At 42.8% G+C, this 12,363-nt stretch overlaps 1 protein-coding gene across 1 annotated transcript; it reads left to right on the top strand.

Annotated features, from left to right (window-relative positions):
- The first annotated feature begins 3,322 nt into the window (after nt 1–3,322).
- LOC101875137 (2-oxoglutarate receptor 1-like) lies at nt 3,323–4,354 on the top strand. Its single transcript, XM_005142077.2, has one exon. The coding sequence runs from the start codon at nt 3,323–3,325 to the stop codon at nt 4,352–4,354; it is 1,032 nt and encodes a 343-aa protein (XP_005142134.2).
- Nucleotides 4,355–12,363: the final 8,009 nt, after the last annotated feature.

The following is a 12,363-nucleotide window of genomic DNA, read 5'->3' as shown; positions in this document are numbered from 1 at the left end:
TGCAGCTTCTTCCAATTCAAAATACTGCTCACTCCCCACCTCTCTTCCCATCTTCCACCTTTCCCATAGTGTGCACTGGCACTCAGGGAACACATACTCCTTCAGGCGAGCACTGTAGTGGTGCTGCTTATCCCTGCCTGAGTTCTGCTGACCTTCCTCTCTCACTGAGGGCTGGAAACGCCTGTAAGAAACCATTCCAGCCAAATGGTACAGGTTACAGGCAGTCCCAACCGACTTTGTGAGTGACATTGGGCAGGTCCCCACATCCCATGCAGGTGACAGGCCAGACAGGAGGATAACTGACACCAATACAGCCCCTTCACTGGGGACATAACAGCCAGCCTGCAAGTAGGCAAGAGGGGTCAGAGCTGCTCTTGCTCAGCACCAAGGAGCCCACACTGCATTCGTGTGGCAGAGACCTGGGAACAGAGGCAGAACATTTCCCCAACCTGCTCAGCAGCCTGGGCTGGTTGCTATGGCTCTCCCAGACAGTCTCATTGCACAAACCTGTGGAATTTAAAGCAAACTCTGCCAGCTGGAGTAGGGTATGTAAGGAGCAGGCTATGAAGAGAAAAGAAGACAACACCAAGGATTTACAGGTAAAATGCATATTTTGATTTAAAGATGTGAACTTAGAGGCAGGGAAAAGTGGGGAGAGATGAGCAAAGGGTTACAAGATGATGGAAGCATAGAACAAATTATACTTATCTGGGATGCATTCAATACTCAAGTTAAATGCACATACTCTTTCCACATGGAGACACATCCCTGAATTATAAAGAGTAAGGGAAGGAGGTCTCATATCTTCATCTCTAAATATATCATTTGTGTCTCTTAAATCTGAGCCAGCAGAAGAGTCAAACACTGTGAGCCAAATCTTATTTAATTTATTCAGCAACACATCTGTGTGAAATATGGTCCAATTACAGGCATTAGGTTACTTTGCCATGGCTGCAGCCATTTGGCTTTTATTTCCAGCAGGCTCTAATTAAATTATCACAATGCAGGAGCAGACAAGTTTCCCTTATGCGTGACTGCAATTAAAGACATGCAATCACAACATTTTTTAAAGTGAGTCCAATCAATTGGTTACAGTAAAGAATACCATATAATAGAGCAGTGACTCTACCATTAAGACTGCAAGAGGGTTTCTATTTCAATATTCTAGTTCCCTTTTATTACGAGTTCTGCTCCTGGATAATTTATTTAAAGTTCATTATGTGTCTACAGCATATATCATTTACCCTCAGCTTGGGCTGCAGAAGTCCCATTATGGCCAATTACTTATGTGATAAAATCTGCCACAGTACAAACTGTGCTTTAATTAGATTTAAGTTTCTTCTAGATTCTATTTGCAATTCAGACAGCAGAATAATAAGGCAAACAGTGAAGACTTGCTGTCTCCTTTCTTTAGTCCCTGTGGTAACCTGTTAGGTTGGATACAATCTTAGGGCAGTGCAGAACCAAGACCCCACACCCCTGTGCTTTTCTTACAGTATTTGTCCCCACTTCCCAGTGCAGGGCTTGGGGAGTGGCTTGGCCTGTGAGTGAGTTCCTTGATCCAAATACAGCCCTAACCTCACCTGTAGCAAAGGAGATGGCTTTGAAAGCACCTGAGGGCATGTGTCTGTCTATAGGGACTGCAGTAGCTGAGTGCCACTGCCACACTCTTCCACGATCATAGGTATTTGGTCTCCAGCTCCTACAGTTTTGCTGCAGCAGCACACGGGTTGGTGGAATAAAAGCTGACGACAGCCCTGCAACACCACAAAGGAAGTGATGGGGGGAGCAGCACCCAGCCATGCCCTTCAGCTTTCTTAATAGCTATGTACTGTAAGCACTGAGGCGTGCACAGCCCTGGTGCTTCCAGAGTCAGACAGCAAGCTACAACCTGATACTGCAGGATGGGGCCTTTGCTGTTAGCTGGGTTAACCATTAGCCACACCAAATGCTTCAAGTTTGTTTGAGGATACCATAGTACCATTGTATTCTTTACTGAACTGTAGCCACTGGATGTACTCAAGCCATCCCCTGCACCATCCCCAGCCATGAAAAGAGGTTTGAAGCTGTTTTGCTCTTTAAAAACAAATGTCAGTGTTTGGCATGCATCTCCTCAAGCTCCAGCTTCTGTTTTCAAAGCATTTTAAATAAGTTTGAGCCAAACATTCTACACAAATCTGAATTAAAATCCTGCAACCTGTCTCTGTGTAATCCTACAAATGAGTGAGGGAAGAAGCTATATCAAGAAAATTCATTGTGGAACAGGAAATAGAAGTGGCGATTCAGTAGGTTCCATTTTAACAGATCCAGATTACAGTAATTTGAGGACAGGCACCATCCTGTGAGAAGTTACATTCCTATGGAAAAAAATGCACTAGATACTTACTCATTTTTTTCCATCAAAATGTTTGCTCCACTTTAAAAGAAAGGTGGCATTCACACAAACGCATGCACTGCATGCCATGTCAGTTTTTTTGGCATGTGCTTCAGTGTCCCCATATTTTCTGTTGTAGAGACTATATATACTGGACTACCTTTACTTCCCTTGAATCCTGCTCATCTCCCACATTAAAGCATGCAAATGGCTGCTTTGCAAAGTTGGATGCATTTATTCCAATCTTTCAGAAAACTTCTAAGACTAATGTCAATGCAAACCACCATTTTACAGGGGTAGAAATTTACATAGCAGCTAATGACAAGTCTAAAAATAACCTATTGCTTTCCAACATCAATCTTGTTAATGAAATAAAAGAATGAAATATTCCTCTACCAGTTGTTTCCAAGGAGCAGGGAGAAAAATGTCAACCAACTCCAGTACAAAAAAAAAATATGAAAACATTTCAGTATCTGCCTTGTTTTCCACTCAACTAACAAGGCTGCAAGTAACTTTCATGGAGAGTTACTTTCTGGACATTCCTCTCTATACTTTTGGTCAGTAGCACAACATGACTGTCTTGACTCCTTATGAGAGCAGAAAGTGAACTTTATGTATCAGTGGGCACACATCACACACTGTAGGGCTGGGAATCCCTTATATTACAACTTCACTGTGTCTGTGCAGACCCTTCCCTGAAAATATGCATTTTAAAATAAATTTGTACCTATCTCTATATAGATTTGATAAAAGGACTCTAGATTAGGATCAATTCCCATCCAAGCAGCAAGGCCTTTCCTTATTCAATAAAAGGACTTTAATAGTGGCAATAATAGGAAGTTAAAAGGAAAGATCTGGTTATTAGTTGTCTTTAATGACCTATGAGAAGATCTTATCTGCCAGAGAACATTAAACATTTTTCTCTTTTTTAAGCACCAAGGAAAAAACATGAACACAACAAATGACAACTTAGCCAACCCCACCACCTGGCAACATGCTGAAGGTGATTTTCTCAACTGCACTGATGTGCAGATTGGTCTGAAGACTTTGTACCTCCCCATTATGTACAGCATTATCTTCCTGGTGGGCTTCCCAGGAAACGTCATTGCAATTTGTGTTTACAGCTTCAAGATGAGACCTTGGAAGAGCAGCACCATAATCATACTGAACCTTGCACTCACAGACCTGCTTTACCTCACCAGCCTACCCTTCCTGATACACTACTATGCCAATGGGGAGCACTGGATTTTCGGTAACTTCATGTGCAGGTTCATCCGCTTTGGCTTCCATTTCAATTTGTACAGCAGCATCCTCTTCCTTACCTGTTTCAGTGTCCTCCGCTATGTGGTGATTGTCCACCCTATGAAGTTCTTCCACATCCAGAGGAAGCGGTGGACGGCAGTGGCTTGTGCAGCCATTTGGGTGATCTCACTGTCAGTTGTCATACCCATCAACTTCTTAATTTCTTCAAAAGAGGAACAAAACAGATCCTTATGCCTTGACCTTACCAGCTCTGAAAACCTGGGCACAATCAGGTGGTATATCTGGCTGCTTACCAGCCTGGGCTTCTTCTTGCCCTTGCTGACTGTGACTCTGTGCTATGTGCTCATTATTTATACCTTGGTTACTGGGCCACACACACGGGCTTGCTACAAACTAAAGGCTCGCAGACTTGCCATTGTCCTCTTGGTGGTCTTCTATGTGTGCTTCCTCCCCTTCCACATCTTTCGTGTGGCTCGGGTTGAACTACGGTTACGTCCGTTCAGCTGTGACACGGAGAAACAAATCCACTCTGCTTATATCATCTCTCGGCCACTGGCTGCACTCAACACATGTGGAAACCTCCTGCTTTATGTCGTGATTGGAGGTAACTTCCAGCAGGCCATGCTCTCTCTTTCAAGGTGTAAGTGGAACAAATACATCCAGCAGACTGGCAGCAACAACTACCTGACCAAGTCAGAAATCACATTAAAGTTATGAGATAATCCCTTGAAGAAAATCCCAGGCTTGGGGCTGTAAGATCCTGGAAAGGCAGGTGTGTTGATATGGTAGCAAGAATTGCAACTGGCTTCTTCTCCCTGCTGTAGAACACTTCTCCAAAAGCTGTCTAGGGAGCATGTTTATATATACCTCTATTAGCAACCAAAGAAAGAGGAGTGAAAAGATTAGTAAGCCACCTTGAAGGTGAAATCTAAAACCAACCAGCCCAACTGTTTCCAAAATAATATGTGAAACAAAGGGTGCTCTCACTCCAGGCTTTGCATTTGTTTACAGAAACATGGAGAGGTTAGTATGGATATGAGAACAACTTATATCGATTTCGTTGTTGTCACTGATGTACTGCTTTGTTTATTATAGCCAGAGCAAAACACAGCACATACTGTCATGGTTACTGAAGCCCTGAATTACCTAGAAGGCACCTAGATAAATCATCTCTTTTCAAATTAGATGGTCCTGATGAACTTCAGCATAGAGCACTGAGGAACTGAATGGTAAAACCTCAGAGCTGGCCTAGGGGAGGATGAGAAGAGTACCAGAGGAGAACATACATGGTGAATACAAGAAGGTATATATATATATATTCTCTTTCTCTCTCTCAATATGTATATACTCTACTCCACTCTCATGAGACCCCACCTGCAGTACTGCATTAAGCTCCAGAGCCCCCAGCACAAGAGGGACATGGACCTGTTGTAGCAAGTCCAGAGGAGGCCACAAAGATGCTCAGAGGGTTGGAGCACCTCTCCTATGAAGACAGGCTGAGAGAGTTGGGTTTGTTCAGCCTTGAGGAGTGAAGGCTCTGGAAGACATTAGAACAGCTTCCAGCATCTAATGCGGCCTACAAGAAATCTGGAGAGGGACTTTTTTACAAAGGCATGTAGGGATGGGACGGAGGGAATGGATTTAAGACGAAAGAGTGTAGGTTTAGACTGGACATAAGAAAAAACTCTTTACGATATGGGTGGTGAAACACTGGAACAAGTTGCCCAGAGAAGTTGTGGCTGTCCCATCTTTGGAAGTGCTCAATACCAGGTTGGATGGGGTTTTAAGGAACCAGGGGAAGGTGTCCCTGCCTATGGCAGGGGGGTTGGAATTAGACGGTCTTCAAGGTGCCTTTCAAACCAAACCATTCTATGATTGTAGGATTCTATGATATGCATTTATGTATATATAAGTGTGTGTATATATATATATACGCAAAAAATGGAGTAACAACAAATTAAGAGTCACAGATGAGAGGCGCATGATAAGAGCATTCAAGTGAAACATTCCAAGAGGAAGGAACTAGACAGAAAACTAAATGCTATTCAGACCCCTCAAGGGTGGATGCCAGGAAGGACTTTCCCTCAGGACAGGTGATGATGCCCTGGTAAAGACAAAAAGCATCTCCACTGCTGCATGTTCCCAGAAGCAGGCTAGCCAGACACTGAGGAAGAGAGACACAAGCCGGCCTGGCCCCTGGAGGTCCCTTTTGGCCATGAGACTCTGCAGTTAGGCATACATGGTCGGCAACAGTGGCGCTAGCAAAACAAGCTGGAAGCATCACTGGCACCAGAGCTCATCCTGCTACACTGCTACAGGTCTTGGGAGCCTTGGGCAATCACCTTCCACTGGTTAGCACTGTGTTCAGTGCACACAGGCATTAAGTAGGACAAACGATGACAGCATATTGTTTAACATGCTTTGTGGGTATTTAAAATACTTTATTTGGTAAAGACCAATCATCAGATACATCTTTCAGAAGCAGTGCCACAGGCCTTTTGACGTGTTTTCTACTTCAGATTGTCTTTTTCTGCGTTGCTGTCAAAGTAGGAATTTTACCGATGACCACTAGATGGTGATCAACCATGGTCAAGCTACCTGGTTTCACATACGCATGGTTGATTCAAATCAACAAGTTACACAAACGCACAAGACAATTCACATGAAGTAAATCTTTTCTGATACAGACTCATTGACAACTCTCCAACATGGGCAAAAAGTACAAATGTACCACACAAATTCTCTTCCTTTTCTATATAAGTAAAAGCACAAGATGTGTCTTACCACCTACACATACACATCTGAAGGAGTGGATTAAAAATTATCTGTTTTTCCTCCCTCAGAGCATTTTTAATTCTTGCTCTCAGAAGCATTTCCTTCTCAACCCTAAGCCGAGCTTATCACACATGAGCAGAAGCTCTTCAATACGACTACACAAACAATATAAAATGGAGCAGCTAAAGGTAAAAAGTGTGAAATGGAAGTGTTCAAAGCTTTTCCTCTCTAACAGCAAGAATGACAGTCCCACAGTTTCAGGGACAGGGAGAAGTGGGACCTTTTTGCCTCCTCCTCCTCTCTTTCCTTAACATAGGTGTTCTTTGGTTGCCTTTTTTCTGTCTCACCTTCTCATCCACCACCTCTCTTTGTTCAGTTTGGGCTACATTAGCTGATGTTAAAGTGCTGAAGTAGATTAGGAGATGCTTCTGGGAGCCATTGTTTGCTGGTGGGGCAAAAACCTCCAGAAGGGCAGTCACATCTTCCAGTAGCATGACTGGCTCTGGAGAAGGAGAAAAGGTCAACCTCAATGCAGGCATTTTGAAGCACTCAGGGACTGCTCAGATTCTCTTCAGGACTAAGAGATCATTATCTCATGCGACTCATTCCTTTTGCTTACTGTGAAACTCGATAGCTTCTTTTTTTAGCAGCTGTTCAGTTTATGGCTGAAACAAGGATAAGTGCTTCAATTGCAGTAAACAGGAGACAACCTTCCAAGCTCTGTACACTGTGACAACAGGGCTACATAAATTACTACACTATTGCAGGCTAATTCACAGCATAGTTATACTCCAGTAACCAAACTTCTGTCAAAAGTCTCTGGTAGGTTTGTCTGCAAAGACAGTCATGTTGACTCAAGTACCCACCAGCAAGCTGCTCTCTGCCTCTGACCATAGAGGGACCAAGAGAACAGCTTTGCAAGGTAAAACTCTCAGGGGGTTGTCGACTCTGCTAATACTAAAGTTGAAATTTTGTAGTCATGTTGAACCTTATTTTTCATAGTGACTCATGTACTGTCACAGATTGCAGCAGAGCTATTTTCTACTGTTAATTGTCTGGGAAGGCAAGCAGCAATTTTCTTACTTTTCCCCCTAAATCATGTGTTCCCTTAAGCAGTGAAAGCAAGAGGCCTTCCCTGCACTCAAAACCTCCCAGAAAGCAAAAAGACTGACTGTAATGTTCTGCATCAAAAACATTTCACAAAATCTGTCCTAATCTGGCTGCATCTGTCTGTCTTTCAAGTGATTATGTGTCATACTGAAGACCTAAGAAGACAGTGTGAAGGAGACTGCATGTAGCATCCAAACGAATAGCTTGGTAAACAGCTAGTAGAGAGAAAGGTTAAAATAGCTTGAGAACAGTCTACTCTTACAAGGTCTATGTTGGATACTGATGTGAGACAAGGCTGCAATTATACCCAAATGTAATGGTATGCACAGTTGGAATGCTGCTGCTTTAGCTGGACAGTGTAACTACAGTAGTAATGCACCACATCCACCACCAAGTGGAGGGTATTGCCAGCCTCGCTACTGAGTCATTTAGACTTCAGATTGATGTTGCCATTTTGCTGATAAGGCTAAGCAAACAGAATAAACTTTGAATGACTGCTTCCATCTGTCTATTTTCTACCCTGAAAAAACAGGTGGAGTGAAACTAAATTTTAAAGCAGCAAAAAAACAAATTAACTCATCGCTATTCAACTCCTACCAGCTCCAAACTGTATTTGCTTTTCCCTGCTAGCAGAAAAGGAAAAGAGACATAAAAGAAAATACTTTGTGTGTTCCCTTGAATCTTCCTTACACTTTGTGACAGTAGAGGCATTGAAAGGTGCCAGTTGATGCTGCTTCAATGTAAAGGCCACACAATTAAGCCTAGGAGGAAAAAAAATACGTTTACCCTAAAGAAAATATATTTCAAGGCCTGTCTTCTGAATAGTGACTGGAAAAGAGAAGGACTTTTGACTACGGTGTTTTGCTGAATTGATGCCCTGGCCTACAAGCTGCTGCAGTGAAGAGCAAAGTGAGTTGGATGCCTTCTAAAGCAGGAGAAAAAATACATCCCTGCTTTTAATCAGAGCTGTGTTTTGGGGCCCAGAAGGAGACAAAATAAAGTTGGTAACCACTGAGCTACATGTCTTTCCAAAATAAAAGTTAAAGCTGAAATGTTTAATTTTTAAAGCACACAGAGGGAAAATTATTTGCTGCAGGCAAGTTTAATGCGGAGTACATTTGATTCATCATTGCTAGAGCTTTGAAAGGCATTTGAATTGGAAGGTATTTTATCTTCTAAGATCTTTCTTCAGTTTCTTTACTCCCAAAAATGATTGATATCACTGATTTCTAAACCAAATCAGAAAGATTTGCCCTGAGAGCGGTTGCCCTGAAGCTACAGTACTGGTGATGCTCTTCACTCTTACAAAGAAAGAAAAGTTCCGAGATTCTGTTGTGGAAAGATGTGTTTTCCAGATTACATTGTGAATTTCATTTTACTTTGTAAAATAGTGAAAGAAGATAAGGTGAAGAAGAAAGAAATACAACTTTGTGCATAGACAGTCAATGCCACACTGAATCCCAAAAAAGTAAGGTAGAAGATCTAGTACCTGGAGACATTTTCCTTTGTGAGTTTTCATTAAACATGATTGCATTTCTAGCATGCTCCCTGCTATCCAGCCTAGCAAACCTGATACCAGGTGGCTCAGTCCTTGCCTCTTGCTTCACTGCACCCAAGACCCATCAGCTTTTTCTGAAAAATTGTAAGAAAATTCATTCTGTCCCTTCTCATGGTTCTGCTAAAATCCCTACAGTTCCTGTTAACCCCAGTCAGCACGAGCTAGTTGGGTGCATCCTAGGGCACTTTCAAGACAATTCCTGTGTGTCCTGTGGAATCTGTATTCTGTCAGTGGATCTGTGACAAGGTTTTTTAGTATCAGCACAAATTACCCTGTGATATTCTCAGATCTCTCTTTCAGCTTTCAAGGACTTTCATGGTGCCAGCCACTGTGCAAAGTGATGCCCCCAGACCTGCAGCTGACAGAAAACAGGGCTAGAAAACACCTTCCTTGAGGTGCCTCAAAGGGCATCCAAGGTAAAAACTCCTGCTCTGCTCTTGTTACAGAGCTTTTACAGTTAAGTTGGGCAAAAAAGGTGACTTGGCACAAAGCAGGGATTTATTTCCAGCCCCAAATAATCCCAAAGGGACAGTTTTCTACTGAGAGAGCCAGGCTGGCCCAATCATCACTTATGGCCTCAGCAATAATGAAGAAGAGCTAGCGTACAATGGCATACAAATGCATTGTGCAACACTTTTCAGCAATAAATCTTTTTGAAAATTCCCTTTTCACTTTGCTTCAGGATGCTTTTTATGCACGGGAAGTTATCTTCGCAGACAAGGCAGCAGCACCTGCCTACAGCACTTTCCTCACATTTACCTTTCTGCTAGTAAGCTGCTATGAGATATTTATATATCAGCCCTATTTTACAGGTGATGAAACTGAGGAACAGTGGAGTTAAGTGACTTGCCTCTGGTCACAAAGCAAATTAGCAGCCAAGCAGGGAAGAGATCAGTTTCTAGCCCCAGAGCTTTTACAAAGTGCATTTTAGGCTTAGGGTAAGATTTTCAAGGGAGTCTTGATTGCTCAGTTGTGGCACTTCAGTAATAAAAGCTGAGTTAGAGCAGTGTGTGCACTACTCAGCCCTGGTTCATCCCCAGCACTGTATCCTGCATCTGTGAAAGGAGCACTTCTGTTTTCCTTCTGAGAATGTTTTGGGGGACCAGCTCTTTATCACCAGCTATTTGGATACCTCTGCGTGTGATCTCAGCCGAAAGCCAGTAATTAGCTGTATTCATCCTCTTTAGAGGTTTGCATCAAGTATTTGTTAATTTGCAGGTTAACAAGAAATATTAGCAGCATACAGGGAAATCTTTCAGGCTGAAATGTGTGCATCGCACCACACATTGGGAAGTTGTCCTCCATGGGGTGCAAATGTCAAAAATAGGTTCCCTATATAGTGAGTTGTCTTCACCCAAGGGGTAGGTACCACTCCTCACCATGTACATATGAAGATGCTGGGAGTGCACATGGGCTCAGCTAACATGCCTCAGAGATGGGACCAGTCCCATTCCCAGCACACCCTAATTCAGACCCAACTGCCCCTCTTCTGCCTTCATATGTTGATTTAGCACTTTTCTTCCAGGGGCAGAAAAGCAAATGGAGTGAAGATGCAGATTTATTATACAACTGCTAAATTTCCATCCTCACTTTGACTCAGCATGATTAATACAGCCACAGTTACTTATCAGAGCTAAATATTTGGCCAACAAACACCAGTGAAAATCTAAATCTGTCTCTCTACCAGAACAAAATCCTAACAACATAGCCCACATCCATTTTCCCAGAATGTATACCTGAGTCTCACTAAAGAAAGGTAAGGACAGGAATAAGGCATCTTTGGCTGGAAACACCACAGTAATCCTGCAGTAATTTCAGGCTGTGCCCCAGGGGCTCCAGCCTCCCACACTTTGCAGATGCTATAATTCAAATTCCCACTAGAGGACAGACAAAACTCTTCCAATAAAGTATCATACTGGAAAAGCGTTCAGCATGCGAGAAAGCAGGGTCTGATTTGGAAGAGAAGGTCTGCGCTGGAGAAGCAGCAGGAAGTAGGACAAAGAACAAAATTATGCTCCTACCATCTGAGAGAGCAAGGTGGGAGCACTGATCCAACTTTCTCTAAAGAAATACAATATCTGGTTTATACTTTTAACTCAAAAAACAGCTAGAGAGACTATGTGGCTATAAACATATAAACCATAACTTAAATACAGCTAATCTTGCCTCTGTGGATGTTATCTTAGAGTGATAGGAGCCAGTTAAGTATATTAAATAGTTAGAAAGGATAAATATAGGGAATTAGAGTTTATCCACTTTTGGGCAACAGTGAATTCATCCCCTTCTGACTGATGAAACATTGAATGGTGCTTTTATCTCTCTGTTTTATTATTGACCACTCTTACTGTTGGAGGAAATAATGGTTTGCATTTTCTTCTTGCTGAAATGCAGACAGGTTTCTCTGAACCGTGATGCAGGAGTGGAAAGTATGGCTATAGGCATCAATGCAGAATCATAGAATGGAAAGTCCTTAAAGATTATCAAGTCCAACCATTACCCCAGCACTGCCAAATCCAGCACTAAACCCAGGGCTTCATCTACACAGTTTTTAAACACTTGCAGGGACGGTGATCCCACTACTGCCCTGGACAGCCTGTTCCAACACCTGGCCACCCTCTCTGTGAAGAGATTTTTCCTAATACCCAATCTGAACCTCCCTTGGTGCAGTTTGAGGCTGTTACCTCTTATCACCTTTTACTGGGGAGAAGAGACCAACCCCCACCTCACTACAACCTCCTTTCAGGTAGTTGTACAGAGACATGAGGTCTTCAGAAACCTTCTGTTCTCCAGACTAAACATGTCTTCCTCTTCTTCCCTGAAAGAGCAGATCCTTCTCCAGGTGAGCCTGACTGTCTCAGGTTGCTCCCCACGTTGCAGATAAGGCACAGGGAAAAGATTTTCTCATATCAGAATTCTCCAAGGCAGGCTTTCACACGGGCTCAATAAACCCAATGCTAGAGAAGCCAAAGCAATTCAGAGTTTATTTCCTAATATAGTCCCAGATCTACAAAGATGGCCTAAGACCCAGAAGCATCACCTGTGCACGCTAAATGCCATTTTTGAATGCTGAGCAAGGACGTAGTTCAATCTTCTTAAATGTAACTTGTTTGTGTTCTGTCACAAATATGGTAATTATCACCTAATGGTAATAATCGAAGCAGGCCCGTCAAAGAAGCAGGGCTCTCAGTGGCATTCCTGCGGCTGGGACACCTCCCACAGCTAGGGTAATTAAAGGCTGAATTAATTGCATTTTGGAAGACCAGGATGACAATGTTGGATGAAG

Source organism: Melopsittacus undulatus, chromosome 2, assembly GCF_012275295.1.
Source record: "Melopsittacus undulatus isolate bMelUnd1 chromosome 2, bMelUnd1.mat.Z, whole genome shotgun sequence".
Classification (NCBI taxonomy): domain Eukaryota; kingdom Metazoa; phylum Chordata; class Aves; order Psittaciformes; family Psittaculidae; genus Melopsittacus; species Melopsittacus undulatus.
This window is presented reverse-complemented; position numbering and strand designations above follow the sequence as displayed.

Coding starts and splice junctions, on each gene's coding strand:
- LOC101875137 (XM_005142077.2), top strand. CDS start 3,323: ATGAACACAACAAATGACAACTTAGCCAACCCCACCACCTGGCAACAT.